Source organism: Agelaius phoeniceus, chromosome 5 (assembly GCF_051311805.1).
Source record: "Agelaius phoeniceus isolate bAgePho1 chromosome 5, bAgePho1.hap1, whole genome shotgun sequence".
In the NCBI taxonomy this organism is placed as follows: Eukaryota; Metazoa; Chordata; class Aves; order Passeriformes; family Icteridae; genus Agelaius; species Agelaius phoeniceus.
This window is the reverse complement of record NC_135269.1, coordinates 188,114-206,237: the sequence shown is the minus strand read 5'-3', so window position 1 is coordinate 206,237 and position 18,124 is coordinate 188,114. Positions and strand designations below refer to the sequence as shown.

At 44.3% G+C, this 18,124-nt stretch overlaps 1 protein-coding gene across 1 annotated transcript in view; it reads left to right on the top strand.

Annotated features, from left to right (window-relative positions):
• Window positions 1-7,975, top strand: part of ST8SIA1 (ST8 alpha-N-acetyl-neuraminide alpha-2,8-sialyltransferase 1) — a 94,686-nt gene extending 86,711 nt beyond the window's left edge. Inside the window, exon 5 of the mRNA XM_054631814.2 lies at window positions 6,546-7,975. Within this exon, the coding sequence (XP_054487789.2) occupies window positions 6,546-7,026 (481 nt within the window). The 3' untranslated portion in view covers window positions 7,027-7,975. The remainder of the gene's footprint in view (window positions 1-6,545) is intronic.
• The last annotated feature ends 10,149 nt before the right edge of the window (window positions 7,976-18,124 follow it).

The following is an 18,124-nucleotide window of genomic DNA, read 5'->3' as shown; positions in this document are numbered from 1 at the left end:
AGTGGGAGCAGCTAACAGAAAAAATACAGAGATCTTCTTTTATGTATTTTACAGTTGTGTGAATTTATTTTACCCCATTTCAAGTATTTTAGATTCACCACATATTCCTATGGGCTCTGAACTTCTGATTTTCTCACCAAGCTTCTAGTTGACAGTTTTTAAGAGGGATTTGTGCTGCAGCTGTGGCATGGTCTCAGAGAGCACCAGTGATTCATGTACTAAAGTTTAAAAAGGGTGCTTACATACTCAAAAGAGAGCACATCCTAGTTACAGGTCTTCCATAATCCCTGTTGAAGCATTTACTGTTTTAAATAACTTCCTTCAGTCTGTAATTTTTGTAGCAGAGAGCACCTTTAAGAACAATACTCATTCAAACATTGCTGTTTTCCTCTCTCTTTCCAGTTTGTTTTTTGAGAGAGCTCCAGGAGTTTGAAGAGAGGATGTAGCTGAATGTCACCTTCACTGCTATTTGCAAATTATTAATGTGTGAAGGATGTCATGACGTTCAAGAGAGAACTCCAAGACTCAGCAAAAGTGTTCTCAGCTATGAATAGGTCTTTTGTAACTGCAATCATTTGGTAGGTTTTATGTTTGGGTGACAAAGCACGGGAGGCCAGCACAGTCAGGAAGGTGTGATGCTGTTAGCCTTGTTTCTGCAGTGATCCACAGGGACCTGGGCCTGGAACTGAGTATTTGAGTGAAGGATCCAGGCGATGAATCTGTGTTGGTGCTGTCCCAAAGACACAGCAGTCTTAGGGACACTCTCTTAATGCAAAGCAAATCTCCCAAAGTCTCTGTGTGGCTTAGTTGTGATTCTTTTTCCATTAAAACCTGAAGAAATGTGTGATCTGGTTATGTTTCTGCTCAGTTTTTTCTGGCATGCAGCCAAAGATATCAGACTTAGATTTGTGCTGTTTGGGGTTTTTCCTAGCTGATTTCATTGCTTCTCCTACTTTCCCACCTTCCTGACTTCCAGCTGCAAGAGTTTGGAAGTATTCAGGAGACTTAGAAACACCAGGCAGCAGCAATTTTAACAATACAAGTAATTTGCATCCCCGCTGTTCTGCCTGTCCTTTTTTATTATTTCCACTTGTGTATGACTACAGCAGCCACAATTTTCCAAGTGTCAGACTGAGATGAGCAGTTCCTCTTCTGGAAGCTAAGATCCAAGCTGTCAGATAACAGAAAGGATTGATGTTTACCTCTGCTGGTTTTGGAAAGAGTAGCTATTTAAAGCACATTTTAATTTGAGGTGGCAGAATCAGGATCACACACAGTCCCAAAATACCAGTGAACACTGATTTTAATGTTTCCTTGTTTTGCTGTACAGGATAGCTGGCTCTGTGTTCCATTGGAAAAGTCATCTTTCCCTTGGCACTATATCCAGTATTTCTAGAGCCACAGAGGAGTAGGTGGAGGTTTTTCAAAAGCTCCAATTAATGCTTAATTCAGTCAGAAAAGGAGCCTGCTTCTTCATGAGGATTAAAACATACCTCTGCCATGTCTCACTGGACCTTCTGAATGCATCAAATTATTCTGAAGGTCACATGCTAAGGACAGTGCCTCATAAAGAAACAGATTAGCCCAGAAAGTCACTGGAAAGAGTGTTTTCCCCTGCTTCTGGCCATTTAAAGATGATGGTGGAAGCACCCAGAATCCCTGCACTGGAAAACACCATTCCAAAGGTTTATGAGAAGGAGAATGAGGCGAATTTGTCTTTAATTCTGGGTATCAGAGAGGACAGAGAGGAACAGGCTCCAGGAGGCTGGGAGCCCCTGTCCATGAGAACAGCAGTGTGGGGTCTCAGCAGGAAGGGATGAGCTGCAGTGAGTCTGGGGGTCAGTGAACATAAACATGTTGTTTATGTCCATAAACAGCCAGCAGGGAAGGAGGGCAAAGGGGAAGGAGAATATGGGAACAGCATCACCCCACTCATGCCACGAGCTCTCAGAGTGAGAACAGGGGAGAATCCCTCCTGCTGACGGTGGCTGGAATGAGGTCAGACTGACCACTGGGATCAGAGCTGGTCTTGCCATTGACCTTAGTGGGATTACAATTGATCCTTAAGCCAGGTAGCTATCCTTAAGGTGAGTAAACAGTGGCTTGTGTTGTGGGAAAGCTGGGGTAGAATAAAATGGGGTCCATTTATAGGGCTGGAAGTGCTCAGTTCTGGCTCCCTGTGTGGACAAGTAGGAAGTTTGCCTTGCGCCTATAGCGTGCCACAGGTGGAATGAGCACACAGAAACAATTGGCTAATTGGGACACAGCCTGTGTGTCAGCAAGATTGTCTGCTCCAGCCCCAGAGGGGCAGATGCTCAGGAAGAGCTGGATGTGAGTGGGAGCACAGGGCACGAAGGAGGGCACTGCTGTTGGAATGGCACTCTGAGGAGTGAGTGCAGTACAGCCCCTCTGTCACAGCACAGCAGGCTCACACGTGTGTGCAGGCTGACTTCTGGTGACCCAGCTGTGAGCAGAGTCCAACAGCTGCAGCAGATTGCTAAATCATTCTTGGCTAATGCTGACATCAAATTACCTAAATAGTTTTTGTGGGGTTATTGTTTGTCATAGGGACATAGCAGAAAAGTCTTTATGCCTTCTGCTCTATTCCCTTGAGCTCTCTGTCATAATTTTAAAATGTGCTGTTTCTTTGGCATCTGAGCTGTTCCCCTCGTTACATAATTTTATTTTTCCCCTCTGATAAGTCAACTCCCAGTTACTCCAGAATGCTGAACCTGTGACTTTGCAGATGCCAGCAGAGTCAGTGCCTGGGATATCGTCACAGGCATGAGATAGCGACTCTCTGGGGAGATCAAAAAGAAACCAAGATGCAAGGGAGTGCTGCCATAATTATCTGCAAGAAGGTCAGCTCAATGTCACTGCAGCAAATTCCCTGTGGTTACTGAGAACTGTCTCTCAGTACCAGGGAGCAGCACAGTCCCTGAGTATCTGCTAAAGAACATTAAAAACAGATTAAAAGCAAAACCCAAAGCACTTACTACTCTTAAGTCTTCGGTGGTTCTGTTGTGACAGTGTGCCATGGCAGTTTTCTCTTGGATGAATATTTCTCTCTGGAAAAGTAGAGCAGAGCACTTGAGGGGATTCTCCAGCTGCTAACAAGGAAACCATTTCTCTGATATCTGTGCAGCTCTGCCTCCTCATGCTGCTGGAAGTTGCTGGGTTTGAGTTGATCTCTCCTAGGAAGCTGACAGAAACATGTGGTGCTGATGGTCTGAGCTGTTCACTGTCCCCTGATGAGAGCAGTGGAAATAGAAGTGCCTGCATGGGCTGGAGCTGCTGTGATCTGTTATTGCCAGGGTTCACAGCCACTCGTGCCTCTCTGGGAGCTGCTGCTGGAACGCATCATGGCCAATTCCCAAGCTGCTTGTGGAGTCTCCAGGTGCTGCTCAGGGCTTGGACGATTCCAGCTCCAGTTCTACCCAGATGCTGGCAGCTCACCACAGGTTTGTGTGAGCTTGCCTGCAGAGGGTTGGGGCAGGACCCTGAGAGCAGCTCAGCCATTTCTTGCCCTAAGCTGCACTGGGGAGATAACGGCACCTGAGATGCACTCCTGTGCAGAGCTCTAGATGATTTGATGCATTTCTCTGGAAGCTGTGTGTGTGCTGGAGCTGCACAGCTCGTGGGCTGGGAGCTCAGACGAGGCCAGCAGTACCCAGGAAGCAGCAGCTCCTCGTTCTGGGTGAGGATTGGCACGAGGGAAGGCATTTGTGCCCATGTGGATCCAGGGCTGTGCCAGGACACGTAGGAGACAAACACCTTGGTGCTCCCGTGGGCACCACAAAGCCTCCAGGGAAAAGCCTTCCTGGTCTCTCTGTCAAGTGTGGAGCAGCCTTCTGGCTGGCATGGATGTGCTGTGGTACCTTCAAAGCCTGCAGGATTCCTTGTCTGGACTGGGAGGTAAAGGAAAGCACACCTGAGCTTCCAGCACCTGCTCGAGGAACTTGCTTATGCACAGCATTTGTTCCCAGATTTTTCGGCTTCCATCTGGCCTGTGAAGTGTCAGGATGCTGGAGAGTGCTCCCATTTTTACAAATAGGTAACAGAAATTTTCATTTGTTTCTAATATGTCCCGTCATGAGGTGCTCAAGATGGGCAGCAGCTTTTTGGCTCTCAGACTGTCAGCCCAGCCACAGCCAGCATGTTTTATGTTTCTCCATGGGCTCCTGGCCACCTGGGTGATGCCCACGTGCTGAACTGGCAGGATGCCCATGGCACTGCCATCCAGACTGCTGGAATGAGGCAAGGGTTTGCAGGAGGTGATGATGCTCCTAAAGGACAGTTTAGGGGCAGCAGGGTGACAAATGCTGCTGTCCCTTGTGCATAGACCCTCCCATGCACCGGTCTCATGGCACTGCTGCTTACTTCCTGTTACTTTAAAGCTTTTGGGGGATTTAGCCAGAAGAATTGCAAATGTTGTGGCAGTGATAGCAAATGAATAGTCAGAGACAGTCTCTGGCCCTCTGAGGCTGAGGAGTTTTAATGTGTCCATCCTGAGCTGCGTGGGGCTTTTATAAGAATGGTAAATTTGCTAGAAAATGCAGGTTAGGAATAACCACAGCTATTTGCCCTCTGCAGTAAAATTTGTGGAGTGGTTCTAAGTGGGAAAGGACATGGGGCTTCAGGAGACACAGTGGCCGTGCCTCTGGCCCCTCCTCAGCCAAGGTGTTTGTTCACCACTCCTTACTGTGGAAGAAGTTTGAGCCTGCAATGCCCAGTGACTGAACAGGGACCTTTCCAAAGTGATTAGGAATATTAGGACAGTGTTTGGGTACTGGGAGTCTGACCACTTAGGTGAATATTGGAAGCATTAAGCTTGAAGTTTCTTTTTTGTTTTTAACCCTTTAGTGAGAGTGTCCTGATGGAAACAAAATAAGCTTGGTAGGATGGAGCCAACTCATGCACCCGGTAATCTGCAGGTTGTCCTGCTACTCCTTGGGAAGAGAGGCTGGTAAAGCTGATTTTGGGGAACAGTCATAGGTCTGGTAGTGATGGAGGGAGAGGCCCACGTGGAGAGCAGACAGTGAATTTCTGCCAAGGCACCTTGGTCTTGGCCAGCCTTCTACACTAAGCTGTGTCTTGGCTGGTTCCACAGAAAAGAATGCCAAATTATGCCATATAACTTCTGCAATAAGTTATGAAATTACCGGGGTTTTTTTGTAGGTTGGGGTTGAATTGATGTCTTGCTTGGAAGCCAGTGGCTCTGTCTCCATTAGCAAATAGCACCATGCAGTAGGAGCAGGTCTGCAGAGAAGCAGTGAGAGCCACACAGATTTCAGATTCCAAACCAGCTTCATTCTAATACCATGTGCAGGAAGTTCTGCAAGAACCTTGTAGCAAATCAAGAGACCAAATATTCAATATTAAAAATGTCAACAAAACCTTTCCATTTATCAAGAATATTTCAAGGGGTATTTTTTTGTCAAAACAGACTACAAAAAGACCTGGCATATATTATGAGACATTCCAATGCTGTTGAAGCTGTTTGGGTTTTTTTGTTTCCAGTCATTTCAGCTGAAGTTTTGTTTAATTCTTCTTGAGGTCATCTGGCATTCTATTTAAACCTGTGTCATTGTTATTATAGTTTCAAAGAGGTTTATACATAAAATTTATCTCTTTATAATCATTTAAAAACATATTATTATACCCATTTCTGCCTGCACAAGAGAAAGGAAAAAAAATCCAGTGCTGCTGGCTTAACGTTCTTGTTCTGACTCTTGTGGTGTGTGGCTGGGGAATTAGTCATGACACATCTGCCCTGGCTGCAGGAAACAGGGAGAGGAGGCAGCAACACAGGCATTTGGAGCTGCAGGAAAATGGGATCACATGCAGGGGAGCAGCCTGGCTGCAGTGAAAGGAGCTTGTGAGGCTTGGGCAAAAGGGGTTTTTAGTGTAGTAAGCTTTGCACTCTGAAGGCTTTGGACATTGTCAAGTGATCGAGGTGGGGAGCAAACCCCACCTTTGGGGTATGGCTAGGAAAGTTTATAGTCCATGATAATGGTTGTGGAGCAGTTTGTCAGGAATAAAACATCCATCAGCAAATAGCTATTGACAATTAAACACATTGTAATGTGCTGTTTTGCTATCAAAGAAATAATCTGTACATATACCTTGCTCTCCTAATCTAACTTGGTTTATTTTAGTCTGCCTTTAAGAACAAGAACAGCACAGAATTGAAAATTTCTTTTATAGACTGCCATACTTGAAAAATCAGAATTTTCAGACAGATGAAAAATGCTGCTAAGAAGGATTGAGTCTTACAGAATGTTGTCAGTGTTCATTTGTTTTTTTTAAAGAAGGTGAAATCAGAAATGTTTTGGAGTTAGCAGGATACCAGATAGTTTTCAACTCTCTATTCAGCTGTCTGTTTCCAAAGAGAGGCAGTGTCAGTTTGTCTGGACTTTGTCTGGGCTCGAGAAAGGTGTGCAGTGAATTGTAAATATGGGTATGAGGAGCAGCCCTTAGGCGGATTATGAAGCATCTGGGAAAAGCCATGTGTGACCTGCTGATTCTCCCTTGTGCCGTTCCAGGTTCCAGAACCTGTTGTGGTCCCGGAAAGCCTTTGTGGACAGCGTGAAGGTCTACAACCACAGCTACATCTACATGCCAGCCTTCTCCATGAGGACGGGCACGGGACCCTCCCTGCGCGTCTACTACACGCTGCAGGATTTCGGCGCCCGGCAGTCCGTGCTGTTTGCCAACCCCGCCTTCCTGCGGGACATCGGCCGCTTCTGGAAGGGCAAGGGCATCCACGCCAAGCGCCTCTCCACGGGGCTCTTCCTGGTCAGCGCTGCCCTGGGGCTGTGCGAGGAGGTCACCATCTACGGCTTCTGGCCCTTCTCGGTGGACCTGCGCGGGAGCTTCATCAGCCACCACTACTACGACAACGTGCTGCCCGACTCGGGCTTCCACGCCATGCCCGAGGAGTTCCTGCAGCTCTGGTTCCTGCACAAGAGCGGCGTGCTCAGGATGCAGCTGGAACCTTGTCAGGAACCTCAGCCTTTAGCCTGAGGGTCGCTCTGGGACACCAAGAGTTTTTAATGTCCACGCTCTCCGACAGAGAGCTCTGGTTTATGTTGGTTGTTTCTAAAGGGATCTGCATGGACCATAAAAACGCTTCTTGAAGGCCAAATGGAATATGTCCTTCTTGTTTAGTGCTTTATGGAACTGGGAGAGGATGAATGTATCTCTCCATCAAGTCCATTCAGCAGCCGTGGGAGAAACATGTCAGGAGCAGCACAGCTGAACTTTCCAGGGACGTTTTTAAGTGACAAGTGTACAAAGGGCATTAAGGCTCAGAGAGTCACCGGGCCGCTCATAAGCTTTTGCTGACAGTGCCAAATATGACTATCTCTTCCAAACTCCATTTCATTCCAGATCAGCACCCTGTAGAACTTTCCTTTTTCCTTGCTTTTCCCCTCTGTTTGGGGGGGTGTGTGTGTGTGTAGGACAGCATGTGTGTGTCATTGACTCTTTGTTTCTTTTCCTTTTATTCCTTTTATTTTTGATGTGTCGCTCCCTCCCCCGAGGAAGGAAAAGGAAGGGCTTAAAAGCCCCAGGAGCTGAGCACCATCAGCTCCTCTGAAGACTCTTGGGAGAGTGAAGGTGCTAAGAATCTGGTTAGAATGTCCTAGGAATGCCTTGCTACTGGGGACAGATAGACCTGTGTGTTGTGGGTACTATCAGGATGGTCCAGGTCACTGCATTACAGCTGTGCCAGTGCTGTGCTGTGGGCAAGGGCTGGTTAAGGCAAAGTGCTCTGAAAAGGAAGCATGTTACAAAACCAGCAGGGAAGTGCAGCCTGGCTCCAGTGACCCGCTGTAAGATTTCCGCAGTGACTCTCATAGCAGGGATGGTCCTGACCTGATTTTCTGTCCAGCCTTAGGGATTAATTCTGTATTCATTTGGACTCCAGATGTTCATGGACTGTTGAGGGTATTGGAGGGGTTCAGTGGAATGTAGAATGTAGAATGAGGTCTTCATGTGCTTACAGCAGGAAAATTGCAGAAATGAATGTAAGTGTCATTTAAAATTAGTCGAAGCTTTGAAAATCGTTTCTCTGCGTGTGACTTTTCTTCTGCTTGGATTGTAACGTTAGCCTTAAAGACTTGTACTTCTCACACGAGATTGTCTCTGCTTAAAGAGAGTCTGGGAAATAAAACAGCCTTTGGGAGCAGCGAAAAGCTGCACAGCCAGCAAGAAAAGGTAAAAAAGAGAAGGGCATGCCTGATGCAAGGCGGCCCTGCTGGCAGTGGTGAATCCTGTCAGTGTGCACAGTGCCTGAAGGACTGTTTTATTTTGGGTTGTTGCTTGGGCAGCAGATGGTCCTCTCACTGTGGAAATGAGAAATCCTTTTGTTTGTTTGCTTTGGTTTAGCACTGGAGGACAAGAGGAGAATCCCAGCTCCGTCTGCAGTGCAATTTAAGCTGCAAGATGTTGCCACCATTAACTTGAAAAATCCAGATCAGTGTTCTCTTTCTTAATATCTTATTACTGAAAACCTAGCCAAGGTGTTGGAACAACAGAACTGTCATCAACTTTCCACAACAACTTCCTGTGCTGTTCTAGCCCCAAAGTTCTAGTATTTTGGGGGATGTCTCTTCTCAAGTGTTGATAAGGTCTCTCCTTGTAGACTACCAGCTGCAGGTTATATAGATATAAATAATTTTTCTAAAAAGTGAAATCCATGGCTCCTCTTTAAATATGAATAGTTCAACACTCTGTGTAAGAAAATGGGGAAAAAATAGTCATGTTTTTCTTTTTAAACCTATGTTTCATAATAAAATTTTCTTTTGGAATATGGATATTCCAAGCATGAAGTGGGCACTGAATGTTTTGTAGGATTACAGGGCAATGCTAAAGGGTAATGTGGAGATTTTGGGGTGTTCTAGCTATTGGTCTGATAGAATCTGAATGTACCTCATAGCCCATGATACCTTTGTCCATGCCTTCATTAAAAGTACAGTCAGCACACTGATGGAACACCACCTGATAATTCATTCTGATTCATTAGTGCATTATCCATGATGTGGGGACTCGGTGAGGAAGGATTTGAAAGTAAAATATTTTCCTTTCTGCTTGTTATGGCAGAATTTGACTGAGCTGCCTTTCTTGGAGATGAAGAGGTGCCTGTATGGTTCTTATTGGGTGCATCAGGTTTGCCCTTTTGAGTGCTTTATAGATGGTGTTATCTGTGAAAACAACAGTTGGAATACAATGTGCTACAAATGGCTCATCAGCAGGGTGCCAGCATTTCCTTCAGAGCAGGAGGGAATGGGGAGAGTGAGGGGGAGCTGCCTCTTTGCTGGTCATCTTGTGGTGGTTTTACAGTACTTAGGAATTCACTTCTGAACCTCTCTGACAGCTCTCCAACCCCTTGGTAAGGATTTGTTCTGTGTGTTGGGAAAATAATTGGATCAGAAGAACAAGTGTTTATGCAGCAAAGCTCTGCTGAGTGTTTGGTCATGTCAGGCTGTTGGTGCTCAGACAATGCCCTGGAAATCTGGAAGTGTTGTATTCCCCACCTCTGCAGGGCTGAACCTGAGGCCTCTGTGAGTCCCTACTGGTGTCTGCAATCCTGATGTTTGCTAGGAGATGGCTTCCAAGGACTTGTGGGGGCAGGAGGCACCCGGGCTGTGAGTGATGTGCAGCTGATACTGGAGGCATCTCTGGTTCTGGCTCTGTTCACATCTGCATACAGTGAGTGTGGCTGGCACACACAGCACAAGGCACCCATGTGTGGTGAGCAAGTAAGGGTTCAAGGGTAAACAATTTTCTGTAACTTCCAGGACACTGGCAGTTGAGAAGAGGAGAGAAACAGAATTAAATGCCACTTTTGAGGGGCAAAATCTGGTTCAGCTTGTCAGTCCATGGAAACGCTGGCCAGCAGTCAGCCTTTTGCCCAGCAGGTACAAAGGGATGCAGGAGAGCACTGCAAGTGTTGTGTTGAAAGAGCAGTGCAAAGGGCAAAAGCAGGTAGCTGGGAAGGTAGGAGTGGCTGTGACCTGAGAGAGATGCTGGAGTGAAGGCTCATCCCAGGGGAGTGTGGAGCTTGCCTTGGGGGTGTCCCAGAGGAGGGCAGTCCATGTGTGGGAACACTGATATCGAATATGGCATTGCATGGAAGGGCCTGAGAATTCATCCATCTTCAGGAGGGAGGTCCTTGCTTGTGTTGCTGCATTTTTAGTGAAGTCTTTTCAAATCTTAGTATTTGTTAGTGAAATTCCCTCCTGCAGCACCTCCATTTCCACTGCCAGTCCCTGAGTTTCCCTGATAGTGTAGCTGAAGCTGCACGAATCTGCCAGGTTGAAAGCCACTGCAGTTCATCTTCAATAAAATCTGTTTCAGGCTGGCCAGATGATTTGTTAAGATTCATAGTTATTAACTTTATGATAGAGCTGAGAAGGGGCAGAAGTGCTGGAATATTGCTCTGCCTGCAGAGCAATCATTGTCCCATGTTTGTAAGGAGAATAAATTAAATACCTTTACAAGAAAGGTATGCACTGAAATCCCTCTTGATACAGTCTTTTTGGGGCTGTATATGTTCTTGAGGAAGTCAAGACCTATTTTTGAACTTGTGACAAAACCATGTGTAACTTTCCCTCTTTGTTGATTAGGAAGCCTCTTGGAGCTCTTTCTGGATCAGACAAGCAAAACAGAAACCAGCAAAGCAAAATCCTAGAGAAGGGAGTGGGAGGTGTGCCCATGAGAATAAAACATCTCTAATTTTGGCACAGACTTTGTTACAGTGCTAAGACCTCTTGCTCATGAATGTTGTATTTTTATATATTTGCTGGAATGAAGATAACAAGTTTGGTGTGAGGCAGCTACTAAAATCAAAGGTCTAAGCCTCTGTTACAGCGGAAGTTTTACAGAATATGGAAATATTGGCTGGTTTTTTGACTTGACTACTTTCCTCTTTTTGTTATTTTTCTCAAAATTAATGTTGTTTTCTAGGCAGCTGAGTTAGCACCTCTGTGAAAGCTGAAACTATGCAAAGTATCTGCTTTTTGACACTTAGTGTCCTGAAATGTGTTAGCTATAGCAAACCTCTCCTGGAAACAGCTTCATGAATACTAACCGGGTATCCAGCTCACCCTGGCCTGTGATTAAGGTGCAAGGGAACTTTTTATGGAGAAGTGAGGAAAATTAAGGAGGTGACAGCAATCTCACCATTTGCTGCCTCTCTGACTCTTCTTCAGCTTAATAGATGAGTAAGCATTGGAAGAAGTCCAGGTTATAGGAAGGACAAGCTGTTTTCTCCTGCCACTCCCATCAAACACAGATATAAAATGGACTGACCAGCTGCTGTCCTGAATCCTGGCCTCCTTCAGAAGCTCACATGGTGGAGTTTCCATTAGCTGATTCGTCCAGGTAAGCAAAATTCACCAGGCTTTGCCCAGAAATGCCTGTTCCCCATGTCCATGACCGTTTGAGGAGTATCCTGGGTGCTGCAGCTGTCCTAGGTGCAGTGACCTCCCTTAATGTGGACTCCTGTTTCTGCCCCAAACCATCATCCTGAAGGATCTCTCTTCCCTGTCCTTCCAGATGACCATTCCCTTTGGGGATTGAAGTGTGATTTTAAATTCCTGCCATAAGGCGGCCAATATGTTTCGTAGTTTGAACAAGTTTTTCTTTTAAACTGTTGACAAATCCACCAAGAGCTCAAAATAGCTCCAAATAAAAAATATGGCTTCAGCCAGGTGTTGGTAATTCCCTCACTGGAGAAGAGAAAGAGGATAGGTGATAGAAGGATGGGTTTTTCAACTGTTGTAAAATAATACCTGTTACCTTGAATTCCCATATTTTATCTCTTGGAATCTATCATATGTTTGACTTTTTTGTAGTTTCTGAACAGAATAATTAGTAAAGACTTAGAGTTCTTTTTGTTAAATATTAACAAACTCGTTTCCCTAAGTGGAGTGCAAAGAGCCAACAGGAGGCTTGGCCTATCCTCCCTGGCTAATACTTTTTGGCAGCAGTGAGACCTTAAACAGCTACTCATTCCCCTCTGATTGTTCATTTTCATCAGTTTTTATTGCAGCAGGCTGAGCCCTGGTGTATTCAGCCTCTTCATCTTCCAAGTTAAACTCTTTTTTTTTCCCCTTTTCTCCTGGATTTAACTCCTGTGAGTGACTCCAGAGTGAGTTTAAGAAAGCAGCACCACTAGTACTTGTTCTCTGGGTTTATGAAAAAGATGGTATTCAGTAAAACACTGGAGTACCTTTTGGACAGTTCCTTCTGATTTCTAATTGTATATTCAATGAATTGTTTCAGTCAGATGGGACCCATAGCAGAGATGAGATGCCTTATTTTCTGTTAATTGGAAGGAAACAATTACAGAACTTAATTATCAACAACTTAGGGAATCTTCCTTCTGCGGGAAGCTTTATTATTGGTGATTATCTTGATAGTAAATGAAAATTCTTCACTGAAAATAAAAGCCTGATCTGGAGTACTGAGACACCAATTGGAGTCTCTACTCAGGTATCTCCAACAAAGATTTTGGTGTTCTGCAAAAGTGCCATAATCACAACTTATTTTTTCTTCTGTGCATGTGTTCTTATAGGAAATGCTTGAATTTTTTTTTAATAAGCCCTCCATGTGCTGAAAACAAACACTCCTTCGTGAGGAGCAGGAGTTTCTTTTCAGGTACCCATGGTATGCAGAGTGAAACTGCCAGGAGATGTCCAGTTTTCAGGAAAATGCTGGTTTGGAGTAGTCTGGCAGGACTCCTTGGAGCACGTGAGTTGGCTGCTGCCTCCTGAGCTGTAGAGTTTGGGCAGATGATGCACACTGTGCTGCACTGACAGGAAAAAAAAAAAAACAAAAAACAACAATATTTTAGCCATTTTAGCTCTGCCTGCTTGATGTGTGCCACTGTGGAGTGATGTTTGTTCATTCTGTGGGGCCTTCAAGGACTCTGATCCTACAGATCAGTCGTGTGTTGGCTGTTAAAGGCCTGGGCTTTGTACTGAAAGCTGCAAGCAGCATGGACATGCCTGGGAATTGTGTCCTTTAGTGTGTTATCGTTTGGGCACTGCAGGGTTTGGCCTGTTACAAAACATATACATAAAAATCATTTTGTCTGGGTACCCAAAAGCCATCTTACCTGAGTTATAGATATAGCCCACAGGTAGGAGGAGGTCACTGCAAGGTCACTGCCTGATGCTGCAGTGCAGAAACCACTGTGGTTTTATTTCTGTCAATAATGAAATCCCCACTGAGCTGATATTGGATTAGGTCAGCTTTCCGTGCTCTTGAAACTCCCACTCCATAAGCATTTCCAATAATTGTTCCATGCAAAGGCAGAAACAGGAGATTTTTTACTTGCTCACACATGTCACCTTGCACTGAAAATGGAACAAAAAGTCAGTCAGAACTCTTATCCCTTTCAGAGGGCTGTGAGGACTCCCTAAGTAATAGATAGGCACACAGCTACATAAATATAAACAAAATAGCCTGAAGTCCATAGCTCAGATGCTGGATAGTGTCTTTCTTGAATAATTACTTCCAAATCATTTAGAGGGAAGAAAAATTGCAAAATATTTACATGTGAAAAGTATCCCCCCTTTCTTTTTCCTCCTAAAATGTACTAATAACTGAAGAAACCATGTTAAATGACACAGGAATTTTCCCTGGTTTCCAGCTTAGTCTGCACTTCAAGCTTTGTATTCAAGTCCATACTTCTGTAAAGCTTCCAATTCTAGATTGTCCCATGTGGTGTCCGTAGATTAAAAAAAATATAATTAAAGAAACAAAAAAACCCCTAAGAAACAACAAAAAAGTTATATTCCAAATTAGTCAAAAAAAGAAAAAAGAAAAAAAGCAAGCCCAGGACAAGTTCAGCTCTTCTGAAAGCTCTGACTGTTTATGTGCTGCTATTTAGTAGTGGTGGCCAAAGAAGTAGGCAAAGGTCAGAAAGGAGATGAATGCACAAAAGGACACAATATTTCTGGTAAAGATAAAGGGGTGGAAGTTTAGGTTTAAATGCTTGGAACCCAAAGTTGTTAATTGGTGTTAAGTCTTTATTCTTTTGCTTCTCCTTCTGCTGGTTCTTGTTGTACTGGGGTGAAACTTGCCCTGTTCTCAAGTTCAAAATTTTCTCTGCCCTACACTGAACTTTCCTCTGGCCCTAAACCTAAAAATTACCAGAGAGGCAAAAACCACTTCAGGTTTATCAATATTTGTATGCAGCATTTTACATCTTCCTAGTACTAATGACTCTATTAACTCACCATTAAATGAAGTAGGGGAAACTCCTGCTTATCCCAGAGTTTTGAAGTCTTTCTTCCTGTGGTGATTTCTCTGTTAGGTGAATGGAGATGACTTTTAGCTCAGGTGTAGTGAGAATTAATTAACTCATGCTTGGGAATTCAAGTGAAAAAACCCCAGAAATGTTATTAAGCTTATCTGTTTAGAACAATGCAAACAAGCAAATGAACCACCCTTTTTATCTGAGTGAATTTATGCTTTTGTGTGCAAATCCTCTGCCATTGTTAGGAAGTACAATAGGAACGTTATGTTCAGGGCACCCCTGGATTGCAGGGAGGGAAAAGCTGTGCATTTATGAAGAGAAAAGGTTTAAGGTTTTCTCCTCTCAGCCACACCCTTCAATCTATAAACCAGATTCTCTGCTCTCTTTCATTGTTCTGACTCAATCAAATCAATAGAATTGCCTGGATTTTAACTAGTTGAGTGTTCTCAAACCTGAGGGAATTCATCCTATGAAAGTTTGAAGTTATTTTAAAGCACTGTCAGATTATGATACTTAGTCAAAGTATCATAATTGTGTAATCTGACATTTCTTTTTTCCCCACAAGTTTAGACCGTGAGCAGTGTTTGCTGTTTGTTGGTTGCTTCTGTCAGGCAAACATGTCCCTGCATTTCAGGCTTGGGCCACACGAAGGCATCGCAGGCTGCAATGCAGTCGTGCTCCGTGTCCTTGTCTCAGGGAAGCGATCCATCAGCTGCTCCATTTGTCAGGGGCATTGTTTGAGCCAAGTGAAAATGAAAAAAGGATTTTTCAACTCTGGCAAGCTTCACCATTCACTGGCTGTAACTGTAACCTCAATTTATTATTCTTGATGGATCTGATGTCTGTGTGAGTGTTTCCTCTCAGCAAATAATTTTGTTGGATTTTATTGATGGAATGGGATGATCTTTTCCCCCTGCTTTTTGACTGCAATTCTTCTTTTCTGATAGTGTTTGCAAGGAAGAAATACTTCTTTCTTCTCTCTTGTTTTCTAAAATGACAATTTATATCTAAGGCATTATTCTAATCTCAAATGCTGGTTTTCTTAAAAGAGTTGGTCTCATGCTTTTTTTCCGTGTTGGGCACATTATTTTCTTTTCATAACAGTACTGATGTTTTCAGTGATGAAATCTCAACAAATTATCTTCCTCTTTAAAAACTGGAAGATTTTCTGGCTTTCATAAACCCCAGTTCGTGAAACTGTCACGTGTCTTTGGGTTTTATCCTAATAGTTACATTTTGAATCTTTGGTATATCTTAGTACACTCATATTCAGTCAGGTGTCAATAAAATAGGAATTGATTTCCAGAATAGCTTTCAACTTCACTTAAGAACAAGGAGTTTTCCCCTTAACAAGGGCCTGTAACTGCCATGGTGATACTGATGCCTTAAAGAACCTAGAAAGAAAACAATACAGTTAGGAGATAATAATGTTAGTACAGGTATTATAAAGGCTGGTCTTCACTGGAGCCTCCAGGGGCAGACATGGAAAATGTCCTCAGAATGCCCACACCCCCCCACAGGCTGAATAGAGTTTTGTAAGTTTAGCAAGTTAGCATAATTGACAAAAATCACCCATTAGAGACAGAAGTGGTGAGACAATTTCCCCCTGTTCAACCCTCTCTGAATCCTGCTCCCCTCCCCTTAGATGGGAACTAAGTTTTGATTATAGAAATACATCTCAGAGAGCAGAGATGTCTCAGCCTTGGTTCCTGGGGAGAGCCAAGACAGCATGGGGATCTTGGAATGGGCTTTGTCTTTCTGTCAGGGCAGGGAAATGTACTGGGGAAACTAGAATCCAGTAATAGGCTGCAAACTACAAATAGCTGTGTAAAGAATACAGAGAATTGATATAAAAGGAAAGAGGTAAAAATCAATTTGGCATCATTCCCCTGTTTTTAGAGACTAACAGACCCCTGTACCATACAGCCAGCCATTATTTAAAGAATAACTGCAGATATAAGTAGTATGAACAGTTCCTCTTATCCAGGCCCGGTTCCATAACCATGAGGTAAGAATGTCAAAGATATATTCAAAGTTCAATGGGCCTTTTGAAAGCCACCTGATGTAGAATTTGAGTTTGCTTTCAAATTTCAACCAAATCCTTAATAATTCATTCTCCCTGATGTACATAAGAACAACAACCAGTGTTAATGATTTTGCAGCTAGTACAAAATGTAGAGTCATTCTGTTCTGTTAAACTGTACCAGACAAATCATGGACTTCTTGTGGGGCTGAAACTGCATCTGAAATTTGCTTTTCAATATGTTCAATAGCCCTTACTGTGATCAAAGATTATGTTTGGAATTGCAGCCCCATGGGCAAGGCCCGATCTTTATCTGGGGGTAAAACTTAGCAGACTGAATTTTCACATATTCAGTACCACCCTGGCAAGTTGTTCTTATGAAGAGCTTTTGGATACATTTTGGACTAAAGCTGCATGCGAATTTTGGGACCAAATCTGCACTGTGGTTACCAATTGTGCATATAGCATGCACAGAAGAACCATTCAAATAACACAGGCCTGATTTGTATCAGTCTCTGTTTTCCACTTGTTTCAGGAGAGAGGGCCCTTAACTTTGGAGCAGTGAATCCAGGGTTCCCTGCCAGCAGCCCTGGCTTGAGTGGGAGCAGTCAGGGCTTTGAATGTTCCTCTCCACTTGGTTTGGAGGGTCCTGTCCCACCATTTCACACAGAGCCAGCCTCCAGACTGGAGCAGGGCACATGAGTCCAGTCCTGCTGGACAGGGTAACATGAAAAATCTCTGGACCTTCTCAAAGAGGAACTTACAGCCAACCCTAGCCCCAAATAATAAAAACACTCTGCACCGATACAAGCATTTTTTATTTTCATTTTATGTCTCATGGAAGTTAGAAGGACTTGTAAACTTTTTTGGTTTTACACATACCAGACACTTGGCTTTAACCTGTGTTAATGCTGTTTCCATCTGGCTGTTTCTGAAAGCTCCAGCGAGAAGCAAGCAAACAAAGACACCAAGGAAATGAAAGGTGCCTTGCTGTGATGTTCTCTAGAGCAGTGCATTGCTCTGATAATGAACTGTGAAATGTAGCATGTGGATGATGATGAATGTAAACACTTGCATGTCTTTTTATGTGAATGTTGTCTCCCTGAGATGGGTTGTTAGTATGAGCTCTGTAGTGTAAAAATACTGAAAAGAGAAAGTGGAAAGAAGATAGTTCTAGTGGGTTTTGCAGTGAACCACATCCCCTTTTGGCTGCTTTTCCTTCTCACATGGGGTAACATGGCCCTTACCATTGGGACAGTAATAAACACACTGCTCTGTTCCTGAAGCTAACTCTGCTTCTGTCCGGCCCTGGGAGGGACGATCTGTTTGCATTTCCAGCCCATCTGATCTGTCCCCAGGCGTGGGGCTGCCCTGGCTGGATCAGTCAGGCCCAGTGGTGATGCCACAGCACGTGTGTGCTGCCCTCAGCCCCCATCTGCACCCCCAGCCTGTGCCTGTGCCAGGGTGACCCGCTGGGGTTTGGTACAGTTTGCCCTTATGGCTAGAAGCTGCAGTGCCAAGTAAACCTCTGAGAATTCCCTTCCATTTCATGCAGGCACAGCCACCTGAGAAGGAACCCGGGGCAACTTGGGGAAGTTTTGTGCTCAACCAGAACAGAAATGGGCCGGGCAAAGGTTTGTTGAACCTGTTAATTTAGCATTTACCTCACAGAGGTATTGAGGAGAAGTTAGTGATTTCAGAGGGCACCAGTATGTGTTGGAATTGCAGCCATCCTGAACGTGTGCCCTGCCAGGGGAGCAGGGAATGTCACTGGGTTATCCCAAATCCCTGCTGTTTGACCTTGGGAACAGGCTGTGCTATCTGCAGGC